The 25,805-nt window shown below is 42.7% G+C and overlaps 1 protein-coding gene across 1 annotated transcript in view; it reads right to left on the reverse strand.

Moving 5' to 3' along the window:
• ppef2a (protein phosphatase with EF-hand domain 2a) overlaps positions 1-25,805 on the reverse strand; it is a 63,032-nt gene that overhangs the window by 17,642 nt on the left and 19,585 nt on the right. The window contains exons 5-10 of the mRNA XM_067978634.1: positions 23,857-23,971; positions 20,715-20,761; positions 9,560-9,726; positions 8,909-8,945; positions 8,652-8,801; positions 271-651 (exon numbers count right to left, since the gene is read on the reverse strand). Coding sequence (XP_067834735.1) covers positions 271-651; positions 8,652-8,801; positions 8,909-8,945; positions 9,560-9,726; positions 20,715-20,761; positions 23,857-23,971 — 897 coding nt within the window. The remainder of the gene's footprint in view (positions 1-270; positions 652-8,651; positions 8,802-8,908; positions 8,946-9,559; positions 9,727-20,714; positions 20,762-23,856; positions 23,972-25,805) is intronic.

Raw genomic sequence — 25,805 nt, forward strand, 5'->3', positions numbered from 1 at the left:
CTCAGATGATTAAGGCTGTTCAGCCCATTTGATCCAATCCTACTGTGCTGCTAATTACAGTTATTTTTCAAATGGGTTTATTGTCCTAGCCTCAGCTACCCATCCTGGTAACTCTTTATATAGAAGGTACTAAACAGGTGTAAAGAAATATCTCTTGGTGTCTGTCCCGAATGCATCGGCCTCATTATACTATGGTACAAATCAATCTTTTACGGTTGATATAAACCCATGCATATAATCATATACATTTATATTTTTAATTAGACTCACCTGTTTCCATTCATGGTTATCCGAGTCGAGAATTTCATTGGCATCTGAATCTAACATGGACAATGACATTTTAGATCCATCATATGCGTTACTAAAGCCCACTTGTCTACGACACTTTTCTAATTCCTCTTCAACTGAACGTCGCACTGTTTTAGTGATTTCCTTTTTCTTTACAAATACCGTGCCAGAACTTTTCCTCATCTGACTCTTGTATGTGTGAGTAGGAAGGTTAAAGACGTCAGACACTGAATTCTTCTGTGGAATTTGACAGGGCTTGTTCACACACTGCTTTTTGTTCCCACTGAAGTATTGCTCCTGATCTGAGACTTGCTTGTTCCATTCAATCCTTTTCCTTTTGGGGGGTTTCATCGTTGTAACGTACTGTCATAGAGAGATGACTTTGTTTACAGAAAGAAGCATTCTTGTATTGTATCTGCATTCTATCTATCCATCTGTCTATTTAAAAGTCTTGCATCTAGCACATCTGTTACATTTGCACCTGATTAGTTTAAAGATATTTATAAAGCAGCAACAAATCACACCTGAACAGATCCAGTAAACAAGTAACATCGTAAAAATAAAGAAAGCCAGTCATTTTCCTCAGCAGTTGCAATTAGCCTCTAAGTAACTTCAGGATGGGCCTTTTTTGTTAAACCTGTAGGGGTGACTAACTTCAGGATGAGACTCATTGTAGTTTTAAAGTGACAGGTCAGTTTAGACACAGCTGTGAGAAATACCACTGAAGATTCACCAGTATGTTTCCTACATTACAACAGTGACTACACTTCAAAAAGTACTTAATTGGCTGTAAAGCACTTTGGGACATCCTGAGGTCATGAACATGAGAAATAGGAGCAGGGATAGGCTATATGGCCCCTTGTGCCTGCTCCACTATATAAGCCTTTCTTTTATGTGTGTGTGTTTATATACAAACCTCTCATGATCTTCCAATGCTCCCTTGATTCAGGAATTGTCCCCTTGGATTGGGAAATTGCCAATATCACTCCATTATTTAAGAAGGATAGGAGAGATAAGCTAGGAAATTAGTCTAACGTCTGTAGTGGGGAATTTACTAGAATCTGTTATTGGGGACAGAGTGACTGAGCACTTGGATAAATATGAACTGATCAGAGAGAGCCAGCACAGATTTCTAACTGGTAAAGCCATGTTTAACAGACCTAGTTGAATTTTTTGAGGAGGTAACTAACATGGTAGATAAAGGAGTGTCTATAGATGTTATTTATATGGACTTCCAGAAGGCATTTGACAAGGGACTGTTAACAAAACTGAGAGTGCATGGAATTGGAGGTAGCCTATTGACATGGGTAGGGAATTGGTTAGGAGATAGGAGACAGAGAGTAGGGATAATGGGTATGTTCTCAAATTGGCAGGATGTGACTAGTGGTGTCCCCAGGGATCTGTACTGGGGCCTTAGCTTTTCACCATATTTATAAATGACTTGGGTGAAAGACTAGAGAGCCGTATAACCGAGTTTGCTGACAACATTAAGTTAGGTGGCACAGTAAATAGTGTAGATGGGAGCAGAAAGATACAAAGGGACATTGATAGATTAGGTGAGTGGGCAAAACCGTGGCAAATGGAGTTCAATGTGGGTAAGAGTGAGGTCATCCACTCTGGACCTAAGAAATATAGATCAGAGTATTTTATAAATGGTGAGAAGCTCGGAACCGTGGAGGAACAGAGAGATTTAGGGGTCCATGTATAGCAATCACTAAAAGCTAGTGAACAGGTACAAAAATAATTTAAAAGGCTAATGGAATGTTGGCCTTTATCTCAAGAAGAGTGGAATCCAAAGGGGTAGAAGTTATGTTCAGGTTAAATAAAACTCTGGTTAGACCCCACCTGGAGAACTGTGTTCAGTTCTGGGCACTGCACCTCAGGAAGGATATATTGGCCTTGGAGGGGGTGCATCGCAGATTCACCAGAATGATATCGGGGCTAAAAGGGTTAAATTATGAGACGTTGCATAGACTAAGCTTGTATTACCATGAGTATTGAAGATTAAGGGATGATCTAATTGAGGTGTTTAAGATGCTTAAAGGATTTGATATGGTAGATAGAGAGAAACTATTTCCTCTGGTGGGGGAGTCCAGAACAAGGGTGCATAACCTTAAAATTACAGCTAGGCCATTCAGGGGTGATGTCAAGAAGCTCTTCTTCTTACAAAGGGTAGTGGAAGTCTGGAACTCTCTCCCTCAAAGAGCTTTTGAGGCTAGGTCAATTGAAAATTTCAAAACTGAGATTGTTAAATTTTTGTTAGGCAAAACCAAGGCGGGTAGATGGAGTTTAGATACAGATCAGCCATGATCTAATTGAATGGTGAAACAGGCTCAAGGGGCTGAATGGCCTACTCCTGTACCTTTGTTCCTGTTATGTAATAAGTTGCCATTTTGTTCCATTCAAGTAAATATATTGGTCATTAAGTGGACAAATTCAATGAAATCCTGCAGATTTATTTCAAACATGTCACCGCATGAGAACCTCACCTAAATACTGCCAATGTAGAGGTGCTGAGTAGTTCCAGGAGTAGAAATGAGCATTTGCTTTGCGAGGATCTCAAGTGTCAGTGCTACGAGCACTAAATTTGAATCCAATCTGAATTAACCCAATGTCCTATATTAATGCTGTGGTATACAAATCAAAATGAAGGTGCTTTTAATTCCTCTTTCCTGGCATAGGTGGAACTGTTCTACAAAGGTACAGAGTTGATTCACTAAGGAGCATGGGTAAGAACAATCACCATTTTCAATTCCCTGGGAGAAAACAAACAAATCACCAGTCCGCAGACATCTCCCTTCCCTCCTGCTGAACTAAACAGCCAGGCATTGGACAGGCATATCAAAACTATGAGCTAACTATCCTGCTTCCTTATGAGGCTATTGGGGATCAGATAGGTGGTATTTACCTCAAAGTTGTCTACCTTCCTCTACTAGATTACTAGAATACAAATGATGGGGGTTATATTGGATAACCCCCAAAACTGGGTGCGGGGGTCGCACTGCGCGATTAACCTGCGCCTGGTCGTTGAGATGCAGGCAGCACGTAACATTCGTGTTGCCTGCTGATTTACATGATTGCTGCGAGCAGCCAGGCCTACCTGCGCTGTTGAGTGGCTGCTCACCAGCAGGGAGACCCGATATTGCGAGTGGCTACCACCACTTAAAGGCAGCCTGCACCACTTAAAGGCAGCCTGCACCACTTAAAGGCACCTGCACCTCTTAATTGCAAAATATAAGATACGACTCTGAACGGAGATCAGACATCGCACTTGTAAAACACAGATGCAGATCCTGTCCCTATGTTTACAAACTGTTGAGTTATATTAAAACATTGAATAAAGGTTGCGCACTACTAAATCCCACATCCTCAAATCTGCACGCCAGACCTCACCAATCTGCCGATCTGAGTTTGTAACAGGCTTGCGAGAGAGCATGCACCAAGGTTCTCTGATGATGCACTAGAGGCCTTGGTGCAAGAAGGAGGGGTATCTTATATCCACGGTGGGGGAAAGAGGTCCGCCAGACATATACTTCCGAGACAGTGGGAGGCAGTAGGGGATGAAGTTAGTGCCAGGCGCACAGCACCATGAACGTGGATGCAGTGCAGGAAGTTGTTCAATGCTTTGACACGAGTGGTCAAGGTGAGTGAGGTCAACTGTCAAGTGGCGTCTCCGACCAACTGCACCACTAGCCGCATCCATTGCTCTACGCACAACACCCCCCATCACCCACATACCAACAAACTCTTCCAATCAGATGCTTTCTCTCACCCTCACACATTACCACTGTTGCAAGCCGCACACCCACAACTCACAGGTCACACACGCTGGCAGTTATTCAACCATGACAGGCACATCACCCAAGCATCTTGCAGGGCACTCATCGACACACGTCCCGCTTTCTTGAAGGAGAAGGTGGCGCATAACAGGAGGCAGCAAGTGGCTGTGGCTCCATGGAACATGAACCTGCTGTCCTCTCTCAGTTTGACAGCATTCCTGTCCCACCTCTGCCACTTCGCCAGTGCCCTTGCTGTTGCCTTGTCAGCTAGCCAGCACACTCTCTGTAGAGTATTGAAACGTTATTATAGGAATATAGGAGAGTAGGTACAGGAGTAGGCCATTTAGACCCTTGAGCCTGTTCTACCGTTCAATGAGATCATGGCTGATCTGTGACCTAACCCCATATCCCTTAATGCCTTTGGTTAACAAAATTTATCAATCTCGGATTTAAAATTCACAACTGAGCTAGCATCAACTGCCGTTTGCAGAACAGCGTTCCAAACTTCTACCACCCTTTGCGTGTAGAAGCCTTTTCTAACTTCACTCCTGCAAGTTCTGGCTCTAATTTTTAGGCTATGTCCCCTAGTCCTAGTATTGAAGTATAGGAGACCTCCAAAAACAGGTACAAATGCATCAGGAGCCAGAAGCAATAATCCAGTAACTAACCTGTAAATCCTGCATGGTCCCTTTAAATAGTGCTGGTGGGGGGTCCTCCATGCTGTTTACGACCTGTTCAGCAGTGCGCGGTTAAGACAGAACGTTGGCTAGAACGTTGAGATCCAAAATCGCACCTGTCCCTTTAAATCAGTGTTGCGCACTGATCTACCACATATTCTCCCTACTTGACATGCTGCCGATGTTCATTATCTGCGCGTGAGCAAACACCTTTACCAAGATGGCGTTTGGCGCATGACACACTAGAAGTGTACACACACCTTCCGGACGCCATTTTGGGCCATTAGGAGGCCACGTAGCACCTACACAACAGGCACTACACGATCTAATTTATAGCCCTATATTTCATCAATCCCAACAAAACCAGAACGCTTACTATGGTATCATAGTAGGTACAGCACAGGATGAGGCCATTCGGCCCATCAAGCCTGTCCAGACTTTTGAAAGAGCTATCCAATTAGTTCCATTACCCTGCTCTTTCCCCATAGCCCTGTAAATTTTTTTCCCTTCAAGTATTTATCCAATTCCCTTTTCAAAGTTATTATTGAATCTACTTTCACCACCATTTCAGGCAGTGCATTCCAGATCGTTACAACTTGCTGAGTAAAAATTTTTTTCCTCATGTCGCCTCTCCTAATTTCCCCCCTAGATTATTTGCCAATCACCTTAAATCTATGTCCTCTGGTTACCGACCTGTCTGCCATTGGAAACAGTTTCTCTTTATTTACTCTATCAAAACTGTTCATGATTTTGAACACCTCGATCAAATCTCCTCAACCTTCTCTGTTCCAAGGAGAACAACCTCAGCATCTCCAGTCTCTCCACATAACTGAAGTCCCTCATCCCTGGCACCATTCTAGTAAATTTCTTCTGCACCCTCTCTAAGGCCTTTGACATCCTTCCTAAAACGTGGCGCCTAGAATTGAACACAATACTCCAGCTGAGGCCTAACCAGTGTTTTATAAAGGCTTAGCATAACTTCCTTGCTTTTGTACTCTATGCCTCTATTAATAAAGCCCAGGATTCCATATGTTTTTTTAACAGCATTCTCAACTTGTCCAGCCACCTTCAAAGATTTGTGTATATGCACCCCCAGGTCTCTCTGTTCCTGCACCCATTTTAAAATTGTACCATTTAGTTTATATTACCTCTCATCATTCTTCCCACCAAAATGTATTACTTCACACTTCTCTGCATTACATTTCAACTGCCATGTGTCTGCCCATTTCACCAGTCTGTCTATGTCCTCCTGAAGCCTGTTACTATCCTCCACATTGTTTACTGCAGTTCCGAGTTTCATGGGATCTGCAAACTTTGAGAATATACCCTGTTTACCCAAATCCAGGTCATTAATATATATCAAAAAGAGCGGTGGTCCTAATACTGACCCCTGGGGAACACGACTAAATACTTCCCTCCAGTCTTAAGAACTACCGTTCACCACTACTCTCTGCTTTCTATCCCTTAGCCAATTTTGTATCCACGCTGCCACTGTCCCTTTAATCCCATGGCCTAACAAGTCTATTATGTGATACTTTATCAAATGCCTTTTGAAAGTCCATAAGTACAACATCAACCGCACTACCCTCATCAACCCTTTCTGTTACTTCATCATTGTCACTAATAGTTTCCCCACTACCAACGTTAGGCTGACTGGCCTGTAATTGCCAGGTTTATCTCGCTCTCCTTTTTTGAACAGGGGTGTGGCATTTGCAATCCTCAAGTCCTCTGGCACCATCCCCATATCTAAGAAGGATTGGAAGATTGTGGCCAGAGCCTCCGTAATTTCTACCCTTTCCTCAGTAACCTAGGATGCATCCCATTTGGACCGAGTGACTTTTCTGCTTTGGGTACTGCCAATCTTTTAGGTACCTCCTCTTTATCTATTTTTATCCTATCCAATATTGCTACTACCTCCTCCTTTACTGCTACAATGGCAGCATCCTCTTCTCTAGTGAAGACGGATGTGAAGTATTCATTTAGTACCTCAGCCATGCACTCTGCCTCCACAAGAAGATCTTTTTTTGTCTCTAATCGGTCCCACCCTTCCTTTGACTACCTTTTTACTATTTATATATTTATAAAAGACTCTTGGGTTCCCTTTTATGTTAGCCACTAATCGATTCTCATACTCTCTCTTTGCCCGTCTTATTCCCTTCATGGCATAAACCTCCTTTTTCTGTTTCATTTTAATCTCTATATCTTTAGTCATCCAGGGAGCTCTAGCTTTGGATGCCTTTCCTTTCCCCCTTGTGGGAATGTGTCTACACTGTACCATCTCCTCCTTGAAGACCTTCCATTGTTTAATTACTGTTTTGCCGACCAATGTTTGATTCCAATTCACCTGGACAAGATCCCTTTATAATTCACTGAAATTTGCCCTCCTCCAGTTAAACATTTTCACATTTGATTGTTCCTTGTCCTTTTCCATAACTATTCTAAACCTAATGATATTATGATCACTGTTCCCCAAATGCTCCCCCACTGAAACTTGTCCCACCTGCCCCACTTCATTCCCCAGAACCAGATCCAGCACTGCTTCCTTCCTGGTTGGGCTAGAAACACACTGTTCAAGAATGTTCTCTTGTACACATTTCAGGAATTTTTCCCCCTCTTTGTCCTTTACACTGTTACTGCCCCAGTCTATATTGGGATAATTGAAGTCCCCCATTATCACTATTCTCTAGTTCTTACATCTTTCTGTAATTTGCCTACAAATGTTCTCCTCTATCTCCTTCCCACTATTTGGTGGCCTATAATATACACCCAGTAGTGTAATAGCTCCTCTATTGTTCCTTAATTCTAACCAGATAGATTATGTCTTTGATTCCTCAACTACATCATCCCTTTCCAGTATTATAATAGTTTCTTTGATCAATACTGCCACTCCATCCCCACACCCTCCTTTCTTTCCTTCCCTATCTTTCCTGAATATCTTGTAGCCAGGAATATTAAACCCAATCCTCCCCTTCTTTGAGCCTGGTCTCTGTTATTGCCACTATAGCATAGTCCCATTTGGTGACTTGAGTCTGCAGCTCACCAACCTTATTTACCACGCTACCTGCATTTACGCACGTGCACTCCAAATTCATCTTAGCCTGCCTCGCATTTGCCCCCGTCTGATCCCTCCTATTTCTGAACTCTTCTTTACTCTAGTGCTATTTGTCCCTCCCAGTCCTCTGTGCACCTTGTCTCTCCTCTCCAACATTTTCACAGCACTAGTTAACCTGCCCGCGAGGGCACTGGTCCCAGCTCTGTTGAGGTGTAACCCGTCCATCTTGAATAAATCCCTCCTGCCTCAGAACTGGTCCCAGTGCCCCAGGAATCTGAAGCCCTTTCTCCTGCATCATTTCTCCAGCCATGCATTTCCCAGTCTTATCCCACTACTCCTACACTCACTAGCGCGTGGCACTGGGAGTAATCCTTGTAACAACCATTGCAAGTCTCCGGCTGGTAGATAAGATTTCTAAAATAAAATAAATTAATCCTTGTTGTTGTGGCTCTAGCTATAAGTGACTGCTATAATGGCAATCAATATGTATAAAGGGATCTTTTGCTCCTTCACCATTTTTTTTAAAGAGATATGCCAAAGTGGCTTAATTGAATCCAATTTTAATATTAGGTGAATTAACCTGTTTGACCCAGTTCAAACCACATTGGATTCAGATTTGGTTTAATACTCATCTCCTCCTTATCTAAGAGTTATCTTTGAGAAATAGAAGGAGATGGATGAATTGACATTACTAGGAGTCTCCTGGATATTCCAACATACTTAAATAAAAATAGTGGCAATCAAAAGAAAACAAATTAAGGGATTATTTGCAAAATAAAAGTAAATTAGAATAACTTTTAATAAATCAGACTTTAAATAGGATATATTTAGTTATCTTAAACGGTCAAACTGTACCTTGTGTCTGTCAATCTTGCCCAGGAAATCCAAATCCGTTGTTTCTGAAATACCTCCATGTATAATCAATACCTTTTCATCTATAACAGTAGCTAATGGCAACCAACTGAAAACACTCTGTATTAATTTCAGTATTCTCCTTCCATGCACCTGAAGCAAATATAAAAATCCTTAGCAGTACAGAAAGTATTCAAATATTCAAAGAATAAGTCATCAAGGACTTGCAGAAAAATAACAGGAATAATCCAAATGCTTACCTTGTATTTCTGCATTACTTCCTTTGTGAAGCCATACCTAAAATGGTGAAATATAACTTGGCATTTAAAGAATTATATTTCAAGAACTACAAGATGTAATATATGCCTGTTTCATTACCTATTTTTGGACTATCCAGTATCTGGTTATCTAAAATGATCAGCATCCAATTATAAACAGAAATGAATTAAGAAAATCTAGAACCTCTAAAGAGACACTAACGGTTCACCTTTTCCTTTCATTGCCAATTTTTCCTCTACTCTCCTAAAGTATTGACTCCTTGCTGTGTAGAGGTTCCACAGTTACCAGTCACCATCCTGTACCTTACCCAAGTAACTATTGTTTATGTCTAGGCTTTGACAATGAGTGTTGATAGACTATTTCGTGACGGAAAGCATCAGAACTGATCTCAATCCTGTTCTCATCAAATGTCCCACATTCACAGTTCCAGAAGTGGTCACTAGACAGTGATCAGGAGAGGGAATTCTGGCTAGTGTTCCCTTATCTAGCCCAGGCAATCCTGAGGCTGATTGTAGTACCCCCACTGTCACTACATAGCTTTACTGGTTGTGTGACTGAGAGACTCACTGAATGCACACTGAGACATTAGAGGGAACCAACACAATGGTGAATGGATTACATGGTATCTGTACCTTAAGTTGATGATATGATCTTCATGGTTTCCTCTGTTTAAATAGACTCCCTTTGGATAAACAAGTAGAAATGCAAACAAGATCAGCAGAATCTCAATAGAATGTTTGCCTCTGTCAACATAGTCTCCGTTAAAGACATACACCTTTTCTGGGGATGGTAGCCCATTCTGGTCAGGGAAGAAAACAAATTCATATTGGTAACAGAAATGCAATTGTATCACATCAACAGCGGTAGATAGTGGTGTGATGGTGCAGTAACACACAGGATGTTGGTTCATGTCTGCTATTTCCCACGCAATGGGTGTAATCTTGACTTTGGATGATAGTGTTTTTTTTATTCATTCATGAGATCTGGGCGTCGCTGGCAAGGCCAGCATTAATAGCCCATCCGTAACTGCCCTTGTGAAGGTGGTGGTCCTCTGCATGGACCTCTGCAGTCCATGAGGTGAAGGTTCTCCCACAGTGCTGTTAGGTAGGGAGTTCCAGGATTTTGACCCAGCAACAATGAAGGAACGGTGATATATTTCCAAGTAGGGATGGTGTGTGACTTGGAGGGGAACGTGCAGGTGGTGGTGTTCCCATGTGCCTGCTGCCCTTGTCCTTCTAGGTGGTAGAGGTCGCGAGTTTGGGAGGCGCTATTGAAGAAGCCTTGGTGAGTTGCTGCAGTGCATCCTGTGGATGGTACACACTGCAGCCGGTGGTGAAGAGAGTGAATGTTTAGGATGGTGGATGAGGTGCCAATCAAGCGGACTGCTTTGTCCTGGATGGTGTCGAACTTCTTGAGTGTTGTTGGAGCTGCACTCATCCAGGCAAGTGGAGAGTACTCCATCACACTCCTGACTTGTGCCTTGTAGATGGTGCAAAGGCTTTGGGGAGTCAGGAGGTGAGTCACTCGCTGCAGAATATCCAGCCTCTGACCTGCTCTTGCAGCCACAGTATTTTTGAGGCTGGTCCAGTTAAGGTTCTGGTCAATGGTGACCCCCAGGATGTTGATGGTGGGGGATTCGGTGATGGTAATGCGGTTGAATGTCAAGGGGAGGTGGTTAGACTTTCTCTTGTTGGAGATGGTCATTGCCTGGCACTTGTCTGGCGCAAATGTTACTTGCCACTTATCAGCCCAAGCCTGGATATTGTCCAGGTCTTGTTACATGAGGGCATGGACTGCTTCATTACCTGAGGGGTTGCAAATGGAACTGAACATTATGCAATTGTCAGCGAACATCCCCATTTCTGACCTTATGATGGAGGGAAGGTCATTGATGAAGCAGCTGAAGATAGTTGGGCTTAGGACACTGCCCTGAGGAACTCCTGCAGCAATGTTCTGGGGCTGAGATGATTGGCCTCCAACAACCACTATCATCTTCCTTTGTGCTAGGTACGACTCTAGCCACTGGAGAGTTTTCCCCCTGATTCCCATTGACTTCAATTTTACTAGGGCTCCTTGGTGCCACACTTGGTCAAATGCTGCCTTGATGTCAAGGGCAGTCACTCTCACCTCACCTCTAGAATTCAGCTCTTTTGTCCATGTTTGGACCAAGGCTGTAATGAGGTCTGGAGCCGAGTGGTCCTGGCGGAACCCAAACTGAGCATCAGTGAGCAGGTTATTGGTGAGTAAGTGCCACTTGATAGCACTGTCGACAACACCTTCCATCACTTTGCTGATGGTTGAGAGTAGACTGATGTGGCGGTAATTGGCTGGATTGGATTTGTCTTGTTTTTTGTGGACAGGACATACCTGGACAATTTTCCACATTGTTGGGTAGATGCCAGTGATGTAGCTTGGCTAGAGGCACGGCTAGTTCTGGAGCACAAGTCTTGAGCACTACAGCCTTTGATGTATCCAGTGCACTCAGCCGTTTCTTGATATCACATGGAGTGAATCGAATTGCCTGAAGACTGGCTGGTAAAATGGGCGATAGTGATTCAGCTATTCGTTATACATCTCACCCGATTTTCATTTCCTTTAAATCGATATCGCCCATTTTACACTATCACCCAAAGTCAAAATTACCTCCAATGACTTCCCTGCCACGTCCCATGTTCAAAGCACCGAAGCTACAACAGCAGGAAGTACCAGTTGGAAATAAGGCGCCACGATCCCTGCATGTGGAGTTCCTGCCTGTGAGTGTAGGATTGCAGAATCACACCTGGTGTCTACTATCCAGATGGAGGGAGATGGCACCAAAAGCTGAGTCGCACTGAGCTGTTTTCATACACTTCCTACCAGCTGGTTTAAAAGCAACAGATGGAAGTACACTGCCACCCCGGGGTGGCACTACAAGCATAGTGACCCAACTCAGGCAATCCTCTCCCTTTGGCTATTGCCAACACTTATTCTAAGGCTATTATTATGCCAATTTGTACAACTATGTCAACAAACACATTGGGGTAGAATTTCCATGTTTTACATGGGGAAGGTGAGAATGGTGCAATGTGGATTTTGTGCATTCCTGAGTTGACCACAGCTGATCATTTGCTAACTTCCAGGTTCTGCCTGAAACATGAATAGCGCTGGGAGCTCATGCAGGGGATTTTGTGCGTTGTTGCAGCAACATCAAAGACTGTGGTAACTATTTAAAGGAAAATAGCCACTTAGATGGAAGTGGCTAGATGCGGAGGGCACAAATGAGACTCAAATATGATTTTAGGGCACTAAATATCTAGATGGCACAAAGTATCCAGTTGAGAACAAAAGCATTGGAGGCAACAATATTGGAAACAAAATTACTGGGCAGGTGATTGAACAGCACACAACCAGGCAGCCACTGCAGCAACGGACAAGGGATAATCGTTGCAGGCCCTGTTCAGGACCCAACATAAGGAGGTACGGGCCAATTCCAAGCACTTGCCACTAACATCCAGCAGTCAGTCACTTCACTTACTCATTCCACTGGGGAAACACTTAGGAGAAGTAGTAGAGTAGGTTGCAGAAGATGTACATTGTCTACTGTCACAAAGGGGAAGGAATAGGCCTTGTCGTATTTGCATTCAGCCTCAAGTATTTGAATCATAGAATCATAGAAAGTTACGGCACAGAAGGAGGCCATTTGGCCCATCGTGTTGTAGGGTTCAAAATCCCTTTAACAAAAGACATTTGAAAGGGCTAACTGTACCGGTTTTAAACAAAGACATCGGAAAACCTGCAAACACAGGTTCTCGCAAACTGTGTTCTCGCAAATCCTGTTTTTCCCTCAATGACGCTGATGTCATTGGAGAAGTATGAGTTTCGGGCTCAAACTCATTGTACTGCGGATAGATATCTAGATTATTAAATAAATAAGCTAGATGGATAATATTGAACTTAAAGCGTTGTCAGGCTTTCAAAACCCGTAGACTTTTGGAAACACAAGCTTTTCAACACAGCAGGGGGTAATGTAAGAAAAGGACTTACATCAAAGGCTTCGGATCAGGAAAGCAATGATAGGTGTGGAAAGAACATGGGCCTCTCATTCCTATCTAGTAATCTGTTCAAAAGAACTGGGATTTTAAAACATCAAACAGTATTTCACCCAGTGTATGGTCAAATGATATAAAGAATGGATTTGAAACCGCTGAAGCAATCCAAATTGGAGACATAAGGACCATTAAGAATGTCTGGGCGTAGAAATGTAATGGGTCATACATGAAAGGCCATAAACAGACACAGTAAAGGGGCCTTTTACATTCCATCATTCGAGCACATGGTCTTTTCGACATCAAAGGGTCTCCAGTCACATGATCAAAGCCTAAATTGTCAATCATTGAAGTACATTAATGATTGAGGCATAGCAACAGGGAGCGATTGGACAAAAAGAATGACCCCAATCCTACATCCTATTGGTTAAAAAAACAATATAAAAAGAAGACTTTGAGAGAAGAACGGCCTCTTCACCACCTGGCAGTCACAAGGAACGCACACTACAGTTGAACATCACGCAAAAAGAAGAGGACCTCAAGTACTGAAGAGCTGATCAACCTTCAGGCCTGACGAGCAAAAGCCTTGATTTAAAGGTTGTATATGTATTAATGATTTTCCTGATGTGTGTATGAATTGTTAAGTCATTACATAAGAATGTTGTGAATTATTAAGTGTGTAACGGGATTTTATAGAGGAAAGTCATATGTATGGTTTGATTTTACTTCATGAATGCTCGTATGAATGATAACATCATTAAATAATTACTTTTGATTAATGAAACTATTGTGAGTGAGGGTGACTTTCTTAGTTTGTCTATTCGTCCAGTGTCCAAGAAGCACACAAAATAAGGAATTCCCTACAGAGTCCACGCCAGCAGAAAAAGAGCTATCCAGCTTAATTCCACTTTCCAGCACTTGGTCCGTAGCCCTGTATGTTACGGCACTTCAAGTGCACATTCAAGTACTTTTTTAATGAGTTGAGGGTTTCTGCCTCTACCACCCTTTCAGGCAGTGAGTTCCAGACCCCACCACCCTCTGGGTGAAAAAATTTCTCCTCAGCTCCCCTCTAATCCTTCTACCAATTACTTTAAATCTATGCCCCTGGTCACTGACCCATCTGCTGAGGGAAATAGATCCTTTCTATCCACTCTATCTAGGTCCCTCATAATTTTATACACCTCAATTAAATCACCACTCAGCCTCCTCTGTTCCAATGAAAACAACCCAGCCTATCCAATTTTTCCTCATAGGTAAAATTCTCCAGTCCTGGCAACATCCTCGTAAATCTCCTCTGTACCCTCTCTAGTGCAATTACATCTTTCCTGTGATGTGATGACCAGAACTGTATGCAATACTCTAGCTGTGGCCTAACCAATGTTTTATACAGTTCTAGCATAATCTCCCTACTCTTATATTCTATGCCTCAGCTAATAAAGGAAAGTATCCCGTATGCCTTTTAAAGCACCTTATCTACCTGTCCTGCTATCTTCAGGAATCTGTGGACATGCACTCCAAGGTCCCTCTGATTCTCTACACCTCTCAGTATCCTCCCATTTATTGTGTATTTCCTTGCCTTATTTGCCCTCCCCAAATGCATTACCTCACACTTCTCCGGATTGAATTCCATTTACCATTTTTCTGCCCACCTGACTAGTCCATTGATATCTTCCTGCAGTCTACAGTTTTTCTCCTCACTATCAACCACATGGCCATTTTTTGTATCATCTGCAAACTTTTTAATCATGCCCCTTACATTTCGGTCTAAATCATTAATATATACCACAAAAAGCAATGGACCTAGTACTGAACACTGTGGTACCCCACTGGAAACAGCCTTCCTGTCACAAAAACATCCGTCGACCATTACCCTTTGCTTCCTGCCACTGAGCCAATTTTGGATCCAACTTGCCACTTTCCCTTGGATCCCATGGGCTTTTACTTTTCTGACCAGTCTGCCATGTGGGACCTTGTCAAAAGCCTTGCTAAAATCCATGTAGACTACATCAAACACGCTACTCTCACCGACCCTCCTTGTTACCTCCTCAAAAAATTCAATCAAATTAGTCAGACACGACCTTCCCTTAACAAATCCATGCTGACTGTCCTTGATTAATGCGTGCCTTCCTAAATGACGATTTATACCGTCCCTCAGAATTGTTTCCAATAATTTGCCCACCATCGAGGTAAGGCTGTAAGGCCTGTAATTACTCGGTCTATCCTTTCCTCTCTTTTTAAACAACGGTACAACATTAGCAGTCCTCCAATCCTCTGGCACCATGCCTGTAGCCGGAGAAGATTGGAAAATGAAGGTCAAAGCCTCCGTTATTTCCTCCCTTGCTTCTCTTAACAGCCTGGGACACATTTCATATGGGCCTGGCGATTTATCTACTTTCAAAGATGCTAATCCCCTTAATATTTCCTCCTTCACTATGTTTATCCCATCCAATATTTCACACTCCTCCTCCTTAACGACAATATCTGCATCATCTCTCTCTTTTGTGAAGAGAGATGCAAAGTATTCATTAAAAACTACGCCCACATCTTCCGCCTCCACATATAGGTTACCTTTTTGGTCTCTAATGGGCCCTACTCTTTCCTTAGTTATCCTCTTGCTCTTTATGTATTTCTAAAACATCTTTTGGTTTTCCTTAATTTTACTTGTCAGTACTTTTTCATGCCCTCTCTTTGCTTTCCTAATCTCCTTTTTAATTTCACCTCTGCACCTTCTATACTCCTCCAGGCTTTCAGCAGTATTGAGCTCTCGGCGTCTGACATAAGCTTCCCTTTTTTGACTTATCTTACCCTATATGCTCCTTGGCATCCAGGGGGCTCTAGATTTGGCATTCCCACCCTTTTTCTTTGTGGGAACATATTTGCTCTGAACCCTCACTATTTCCTGCTTGAATGCCTTCAACTGCTCTGACACTGATTTACCGTCAAGTAGCTGTTTCCAGTCCACATTTGCTAAATCCCTTCTCAGATTAGTAAAATTTGCCTTTCCCCAATTGAGAACTTCTACTCCTGTTCTTTCTTTGTCCTTTTCCATAACAATGCTAAATTTAACTGAATTATGATTACTGCCACCAAAATGCTGTCCTACTGATACTCCTTCCACTTGCCCAGCGACATTCTCTAAAACTAAGTCCAGAACTGCCCCCTCTCTTGTTGGGCTTGCTATATACTGGCTAAAAAAGTTTTCCTGAATGCCTTTTAAGAATTCTGCACCCTCTATATGCTTCACACTGTTTGTATCTCAGTTAATATTAGGGTAGTTGAAATCTCCTACTTTTACTGCCCTATTGTTTTTGCACTTCTCAGAAATTTGCCTATGTATTTGCTCCTCTATCTCCCTCTGACTGCTTGGGGATCTATAGTACACTCCCAGTGGTGTGATTGCCCCTTATTTGTTCTTTGGCTCAACCCATATGGCCTCATTTGATGATCCTTCTAAAATATCATCCCTCCTCATGGCTGTAATTGTTTCTTTAACCAATATTGCCACCCCCTCCTTTTTTATCCCCCTCTCTATCTCATCTAAAAACCCTGTAACCAGAAATGTTGAGCTGCCATTCCAGCCCTTTTTAAGCCATGTTTCTGTAATCGCTACGATATCATACTGCCACATGTCTATCTGTGCCCTCAGCTCATCTGCCTTATTCACTAGACTCCTTGCATTGAACTATATACCATTTAGTACTGACAAACTCCTTTCTTGTCTATTTTCTAACCTTTGTTTCCTCTGCCTTCCAAACTCAATTACTAATTTTCTGCCTTCCATTTCTAGCTCTGCTTCTCTCCCTTCTGAATCTACACTCAAGTTCCCACCCCCCTGCCAAGATAGTTGAAACCCTCCCTGACAGCACTAGCAAACCTCCCTGCAAGGATATTGGTCCCGGCCATGTTGAGATGCAACCCATCTGGCTTGTATAGGTCCCATCTCCCCCAGAACCAGTCCCAATGCCCCAGGAATCTAAAGCCCTCCCTCCGGCACCATTTCTCCAGCCATGCGTTCATCTGCTGTATCTTCCTATTTCTATACTCACTAGTGCGTGGCATTGGGAGTAATCCGGAGATTACTACCCTTGAGGTCCTGCGTATTAATCTCTTTCCTAGCTCTTGCAAGGCAGAGGGTAGCCTTGGTCTCCTAGGAGATATCTTTGAAATCTGCCTTCTCCTTCAAATAAACTAGACAAAGAGAAGTGTCCTACAATAGAATACCCCGTGACTGTTGCCTAGGAAGATAGCATCATCTTGCATGCTCAGATAACGAAGCAGTCCGTGCCCGCATGCAGCAAGTCCTGGACAACATCCAGGCTTGGGCTGATAAGTGGCAAGCAACATTCACACCAGCCAAGTGCCAGGCAATGACCATCTCCAACAGGAGAGCATCTAACCACCTCCCCTTGACATTACCATCGCCGAAACCCCACCACCAACATCTTGGGGGTCACCATTGACCAGAAACTTAACTGGACCAGCCACATAAATACTGTGGCTACAAGAGCAGGTCAGAGGTTAGGTATTCTTCAGTGAGTGACTCACCTCCTAACTCCCCAAAGCGCTTCCATCATCTACAAGGCACAAGTCAGGAATGTGATGGAATATTCTCCACTTGCCTGGATGAGTGCAGCTCCAACAACACTCAAGAAGCTTGAGACCATTCAGGACAAAGCAGCCCGCTTGATTGGCACCCCATCCACCACCTTAAACATTCACTCCCTCCACCATCAGCGCACTGTGGCTGCAGTGTGTACCGCAGTGTGTACCATCCACATGATGCACTGCGGCAACTCGCCAAGGCTTCTTCAACAGCACCTCCCAAACCTGCGACCTCTACCACCTAGAAGGACAAGGGCAGCAGGCACATGGGAACAACACCACCTGCATGTTCCCCTCCAAGTCACACACCATCCCGACTTGGAAATATATCGCCGTTCCTTCATCGTCGCTGGGTCAAAATCCTGGAACTCCCTACCTAACAGCACTGTGGGAGTACCTTCATCACACGGACTGCAGCAGTTCAAGAAGGCGGCTCACCACCACCTTCTCAAGGGCAATTAGGGATAGGCAATAAATGCTGGCCCTGCCAGCGATGCCCACATCCCAGGAATGAAAGAAACAAAAAATGCTCCTGTGTTACAGGCCTTTGACCATTTGGATATTGATGGAATGGAACTCCTTGTAGATCAAGAACACCATGACATTGTGTCTGGGGGTCCCCTGAACTTTGGGGAATCCTGCCATTCAAACAAATTACAGCACAGTACCCTCTCATTCTGTTGTTGCTTTTCTGTCAGGAAAGTGATGAAGGTGTTTGCCCTGGTGAACAAACATCAGGCCCTACTTGATGTGCCCGTACACTATATATTGACTGATGTTGCAGATATCCACTGCAGTTGCTTGGAAGGAACCAGAAATATAAAACTTTAAAGGGTGGTAACCTCGACTGCCAATGGCAATGTCACCCCTCTGGTTATTTGCAAATTAGATTACAGCAAATGGCACAACTTTAACACTGCTTCTCTGGTGAACCTCAGCCTGCAAAGGCAGAGTTCTTCAGACATTTCCAGGTAGCTGTGCCTGGGTCTGTAAACAAGTTTGCATGGTTAATGGCAGCAATATTCTCTTGCATCCCTTCTTTCATCTTCCCTTCAAAAAACTGAAGCAGACAGGAGCACTGAGTACAATATCTAGTTCATCCCTTTTTGTTGTAGCAACCAAAAATACCTCAGTTCCCCTTTAAGGAGACACATCCTAGAAGGCTAGAATGGTTCTGGCCTTTTACACCTACTACACGAGTAGCCTAAGTGTCCTGTGAGATCCCGTTAGAAAGAATGGGATTTTATGCAGTGCCGCTTTAAATTTAATTTGCATAAAATTGACTTTTTATATCATCCTAAAAGATCAAATGGTAACTTATGCACTGCACAAATCCAGTTCAGAGTTGCCAAGTTCAATCGCCTTGTGCTTTCCTGGGTCCGTGCATGCCTGTTTGGTGTTGGTTTGTGTTGACTGGAAATTCAGCCCCATTGCATCACTGTATGCTATATAAAGAAGATGTGCAACGGCACAAATATATAAACCAATATACAACTCTCAAAATAATCCCACAGAAAAAATACATTCAAAAATGAGAAAAGTGAGAACAAAAATTAAAATGGGTTAACAGTAATAATTCCTAGTCAAATAGCAATTGAATGATTGAAAATCTGGGGTTAATCTGTTAGTTTTACGATAAGGCATCACTATATCAATTTAAAAGTGCACATGTAAAATCTGTTGGAGTACTCAGTGGGAAGTAAGAACATTTTACATTGGTAAATTCCTGAAAATCCCACTGTAATTTCACCCAGATTATAAACAAACAAAAAGATTCTTGGAGGACCGTTCTGATGTTACGAATTTTATCACATTTAAATTGTGCGGTAAGTTATTGAGTTTTTAATTATGTGAATAGAACTAAAGCTGATGTGAACATTCATGAAGAATGCTGCAATATTTTCAGTGGGATTTAATACTAAATGTCATTGGCTAACAGGTAGACTTAGTCCTAAGGACTCATCTCATGCAATGCACGGACCACACAGGTGGACCTTATCTACAGCTTTCAATCTGGTTATATAATATCCAATAGGAAACAGGAATAAGAATTACCAATCATCATACCTGTTTCTGGAATGTGATAAGATACAAACAAATACAGCAAAAATCACCTCTGTGACAAAGAAAATTAGTTTGACAAATTGTGATCTACTTAAATCTAATTAACACCATTGCCCTTTGGAAAGCAAGAAGGTTTCTGCAATAATGTGAAACGTAAGGTGTGTCAGTGATGTTGATGATGTATACTTTAATGTATTTGTGTCATTCAGGATCTCATTGCTATTGTATTTATGACTTGCTGTATCTGGTTGATAGAGTTTCATAAACATTTTGGGGGCAGCTTGCCATGCTACTGAACAACAGGAGCAAGAGCAACTTGCATTTATAAAGCATCTTTAAGGTAATAAAACATTTCAAAAGCACTTCGAAGATGAAAATGGACACTGAGCGATGGTAGAAGAGTCAGTGGGAGTGATTGAAGGTATGGTTAGAGAAATAGGTTTTGAGGAAGCTTTTGCAGGAGAGAGAGAGAGAGCGAGAGCAAGGTGAACAGATTAGGCAGGGCATAGAACTGTGGGGCCAAGTGAACTGTAGTCTCTGTGGCCAAAAGTGGAGTGGCCAGGAGGAGGCCAGAGTAGGAAGAGCAGAGGGCAAATGCTGGCATATTGGGCTGCAGGACATTGCAGAGGTTGCATGGAAGGGTGAGGCTGTGAAGGGACTTGTAGATGAGGACAAGGATTTTGAATCTGTTGGGTTGGGGAATGGGAAGACAATAGACAACAGACATGTGTGTTAGTGTTGCTCAAGATAATATGTTGTATTCTCTCCACCTCACCACCACCCCACTCCCCCGTTTATACAAATGGAGAGGTCTTCTGTGACATTGAAGAAAATTGGGAAGAATGAAGACAGAAAATTATCGAAAGCAACAAATGGACACTAAGAAAATAATTGATGGAAAGAAGGAGTATGAAAAAAAAATTTGCAGATGGCTTAAAAGGCATCATGAAAAAGAGTGAGTTAAAGGAAGGGGGGAGGCCATTAAAAATAGATTTAGATATAATAAAGACAGAGGATAAGATCATTCTGGTTTCTAATACACAGTATTATATGTAGAAAACTCTGCCAATTGGCTTTTAAAAATATGCAGGCGTACCTTATAGAATATTAAAAATAAGTCATCCAATTTTCCATGCAAATCTCCTATGAATTCCATGGAGGAAAAATCACAATTATTTCATTATATACAATTGTTTCACCAGAAAAGAATATAATCAAAGATTGTAAAGCAAAAAAGAAAAACTGGAAATACTGGAAATCTAAAATAAAGACAAATGCTGGTAATACACAGCATTCCCTGGTACTCCCTACCTAACAGCATTGTGGGAGAACCTTCACCACATGGTCTGCAGCGGTTCAAGAAGGCGACTGATAACGACCGTCCCAAGGGCAATTAGGGATGGGCAATAAATGCTGGCCTTGCCATCAACGCACACATCCCATGAACGAATACAAAAAAAAAATTCCAGTCAGCACCTCGAAAGGGAATAGATAGTGTTAAGACATGTTGGGTGTGTGATCCTTCATGAGTTCTGATGGAAGTTAATACCCAAAATACCATAACTAGTCTTTTCTCTTCATAGGTGACTGACCTGCTGTGTATTTCTAACATTTTCTATTTTTATCATTGAATGTTGAATAATTCGACTGATACAGAAATTATTGTTTTAATTCAATTCATTTCATAGAAGTGAGCCATTTGTCTGATACAGAAATTTAACACACTAATCACTAAAAATCCACCAAGTAGGAAGTGCCATTGAAACAGTATCATTTCCTTTTTTTATTATTTGAAACTTTTCCCTAAATATTAATTTTGGAGCGAAAAAAAAGGCCCAGGAGAATGTTGATGTATAACTAACACAACCAAGCATTATTTCTTATGCTAGCCAGCCTCCAGATTCAAGCCCTGCTTTATGCTGACTTAGCTGGTGTGGGGTGTGAAGGGAGGAGGGCTGCAAAATTAGTCTCAATACCCTTAGTATATGTAGAGGGGAAAAATGAGCCAGAACTGCAGCTCCTGCTGGAAGGTGTGCGTATGGACTTTAGATGAGGGCAGGAATGAGCTCAGCCGTAATTCCCACCCATGATTGAATAACACTCACTGCCTGGGTTCTTATATGAAATATGTCCACTTGGGTGAGCTACCAGAGAACAGCCAGCACATGTGAGATCATACCTTAGAATGAATCAGTATCTTCAGGGGAGGAGAAAAGAAAATTCCAAGAGGAGGGGGAGAGGAACTGTTTTTTAAAAAAAGGGACCTTCCCCAATATTCAGTGGCCACATTATTTTCCGGTTATATATCAGTAAAAGTGTACCAGTCACTTCATAACTTTCTGTCTTTCACCATGGGGTAGATTTTCCACTTCTGCCCAAAATGGGCACAAAGTCGGTGGATCGGCCATACCACCCGCCCAATGGGAGGCCCAAACCTCATTTGAATGTAGCCGGCAAGCTGCAGGCGCCAAACGGACACTCGGCTGCACCTCGCCGGTTGTGGGAGGGCGGGGAATCATCTGGCTCCTATACTGAGCTGGCTGGCAGATCGGGCCTCAGAGGGGGGCAGTGGGAGCCGATCCAGGAAGGTCTGAGCATGGGCCAGCACTCCTGCTCCTCCTGGCCCCACAAATAATTTCTGCCAAAATAACTCTGGCCCTTTTGTGAAGCGATAACCAACGGTCCCTTAAGGTACAAATGGGCAGAATATGAGTGACACACGGTCTGCTCATTTCTACCTGAAAATATCAATGAGGGTGCCACATCCAGCGGATGACCCCAATTTGCATATATATCATCATATTGTCCAAAACAGTGGGGCGTGCAGCTTGTCCATTTACAGGCCCATCTGAAAATTGCATCAGACAGGCCGTTATTCAGGCGAGAAAAGGGCGGCCAGCATTTGAAAATCGCTCCCTCCCCTTCCCCGATAAGTATTCTTGTAAACCATTAGCCTTCAAAAGACTGTGGTAGTAAACTCTATAGTTATGTGGGACTTTACAGAATATCAGACTCAAAGGGGTCAATGGAAAGGAAAGTCGGGAGAGGTGTATAATCCAATACTGTCTGTTTTACACTTTTGGAAAAATTCAAATTAACCCCAAAGTGACTGAAATTTCTCTGGGGTTCTGCCCTTACTTGGGTACCAATGTTAGAGAGGGGTGGACCCACCCAGGGTAATATCAGAGGCTGGTACATCAAGGATGAAGAGGGGTAACAGACTCCAATTCCGGCGCAAGTGGGCCCACTGAGGGAAGGTGGGGTCAAGGTTGGGAACCCCAAAGATGAGTAGTTATTTTTTAAACTAATTAGTAATTTGTTAATGGGGGCGGTGGTGGTGGGGGGTCGTCACAGATTCTGTTTCGGAGGTACTGCCCTCCCTGCCCCCTGAACTGGCCACTTATGAATGAGGTGCACCCCACCCCCAAGTGCCAATGGCCTGGTTTGCGTGGCCACATTTTCTGACCCCACGAACCTAGGCGGACTCGGGAGCAGTGGCTGTGGGTGGGGGGTGGGGGGGGGGCACATCCTACCACTGGGATGGACCTGCCCAATCATTTCCAGACTTAATTTTATCTAAAATAACAACCGCATTGGAGTGAGTTACGAGCTGGGCTCTTCTCTCTAGAAAAGAGCAGGCTGAGGGTTGACCTGATAATGAAGGGGTTTGATAGGGTAGTCGTAGAGAAAATGTTTCCACTTGTGGGGAGTCCAAAACTAGAGGTCATAAATATAAAATAGTCGCTAATAAATCCAATAGGGAATTCAGGAGAAACTTCTTTACCCAAAGGGTGGTAAGAATGTGGAACATGCAACCACAGGGAGTGGTTGAGGCAAATAGCATAGATGCATTTAAGGGGAAACTAGATAAGCACATGAGGGAAAAAGGAATAGAAAGGTTTGCTGATAGGGTTAGATGAAGTAGGGAGGGAGGAGGCTCATGTGGAGCATAAACGCCGGCATAGACCAGTTGGACCGAATGGTTTCTGTCCCGTAGTTTCGATGTAACTCGATGCAACAAAATCAGGTAACATTCACTAATTCATCAATCTTATTCTTGTGATTAATGATGTCATCTGACGCCCGCATCTATGCTCAAGCCTTGTAAAGCACTCCAACTGAATTGTTATTCTATATATAAATCTGATTTGGCAAATAATTGACAGAGAGGTCAAACAGATTTGGTAATCCTGTTAACCACTGTGGAAAGATAAAATACAAATTACATCACTGCTTACCACAAACAGTAATTTCTTTACTGTAGCAGGTAGAAATGTGGTTGATATTTGGCAAATGCTCCAGATATTTCCTGGTTTCATTCAGAAGCTGTAATACACCGCGAGCATGAAGTTGCTACTGGGAGAAATGGAGTTAGCGTGAGAAATTCTTGTTAACTTATTTGAAAATTGAAATACAGTAATATATTCATGCACTTAAAAGGAACAGAAGACTTCCTTGAATCCTTTTCAACTTATAAAACATAATCTAATTCATTCTCGGATGCCTTCTATTGAATCAATATGGAACTGGTCTGAAGCATTCTTACATAGAATTACGTGGAATGTACAGCACAAAAACAAGCCTTTCAGCCCAACAGGTTCATGCCGGTGTTTATGCTCCACACGAGCCTCCTCCCTCCCTTCTTTATTTAACTCCATCAACATATCCTTCTATTCCTTTCTCCCTCATGTGTTTATCTAGCTTCCCCTTAAATGCATCTATGCTAGTCACCTCAACTACTCCTTGTGGTAGCGAGTTCCACATTCTAACCACTCTCTGGGTAAAGAATTTTCTGTTGAATTGCCTATTGGATTTATTAGTGACTATTTTATATTTATGGCCCCTAGTTCTGGTCTCCACCACAAGTGGAAACATCTTCTTTATATCTACCCTATCAAACCCTTTCATAATCTTGAAGACCTCCATCAGGTCACCCCTCAGTCTTCCCTTTTCTAGAGAAAAGAGCCCCAGCCTGTTCAATCTTTCCTGATGTTTAAAGCTTTCAGTTCTGATATCATCCTTGTGAATCTTTTTTGCACCTTCTCCAGTGCCTCTATATCCTTTTTATAACAGGGAGACCAGAACTTTTCACAGTACTCCAATTGTGGTCTAACCAAGGTTCTACACAAGTTTAACATGACTTGTCTGCTTTTCAATTCTATCCCTCTAGAAATGAACCCCAGTGCTTGGTTTGCCTTTTTATGGCCTTATTAACCTGCATCACTGCTTTTAGTGATTTGTGTATCTGTACCTTCAGATCCCTCTGCTCCTTTACCACATTTAGACTCTTATTTTCCAAGGAGTATGTGGCCCCCTTATTCTTCCTACCAAAATGCACCACCTCACACCCATTCCCGAGTTCAAATCGTTTATGTAAATGGTGAACAACAGTGGTCCCAGCAACGATCATTATGGAACACCACTTCCCACCTTTTGCCAGTCTGAGTAACCTTTAACCCCTACTCTCTGTTTTCTGATTTTTTTTTAAGCCAGCTTACTATCCACTCTGTTACTTGTCCCTGACTCCACATGCTTTCACCTGAGTAATGAGTCTACTATGCGGCACCTTATCGAAGGCCTTTTGAAAATCCAAATATATTACATAGAATGATATAGAATTACAGAGAGTGTACAGCACAAAAACAGGCCATTCTACCAACATGGCCATGCCAGTGTTTTTGCTCCACACCAGCCTCCTCCCTCCCTACTTCATCTAACCCTATCAACATATCCTTCCATTACTTTCTCCTGGCGTTACCCTTGTCTAGCCTTTCTGTTACTTCTTCAAAGAATTCAATAAGGTTGGTCAAGCATGACCTTCCCTTTTGAAATCCGTGCTGACTATTCTTACTTATATTTTCGGTCTCTAGATGTTTTTCTGTTACATCTTTGAGTATGGAATCCATTATTTTTTCAACCATCGACGTTAAGCTAACTGGTCCACAGTTCCGTGGACTTGTTCTATTTCCCTTTTTAAATATAGGAATCACATTAGCTGTCCGCCAGTCCTCTGGGACTATTCCCTTTCCTAATGAATTTTTATATATATGTAATAGTACCTCCGCTAGCTCTTCCCTAACTTCTTTTAATATGCATGAATGCAAGGGGGTGAAAGGTTATAGTAGGTAGACCGGAAAGTAGGATTGAGGTCACAATCAGATCAGCCATGATCTTATCAAATGGCAGA

Source organism: Heptranchias perlo, chromosome 1 (assembly GCF_035084215.1).
Source record: "Heptranchias perlo isolate sHepPer1 chromosome 1, sHepPer1.hap1, whole genome shotgun sequence".
Lineage (NCBI taxonomy): Eukaryota > Metazoa > Chordata > Chondrichthyes > Hexanchiformes > Hexanchidae > Heptranchias > Heptranchias perlo.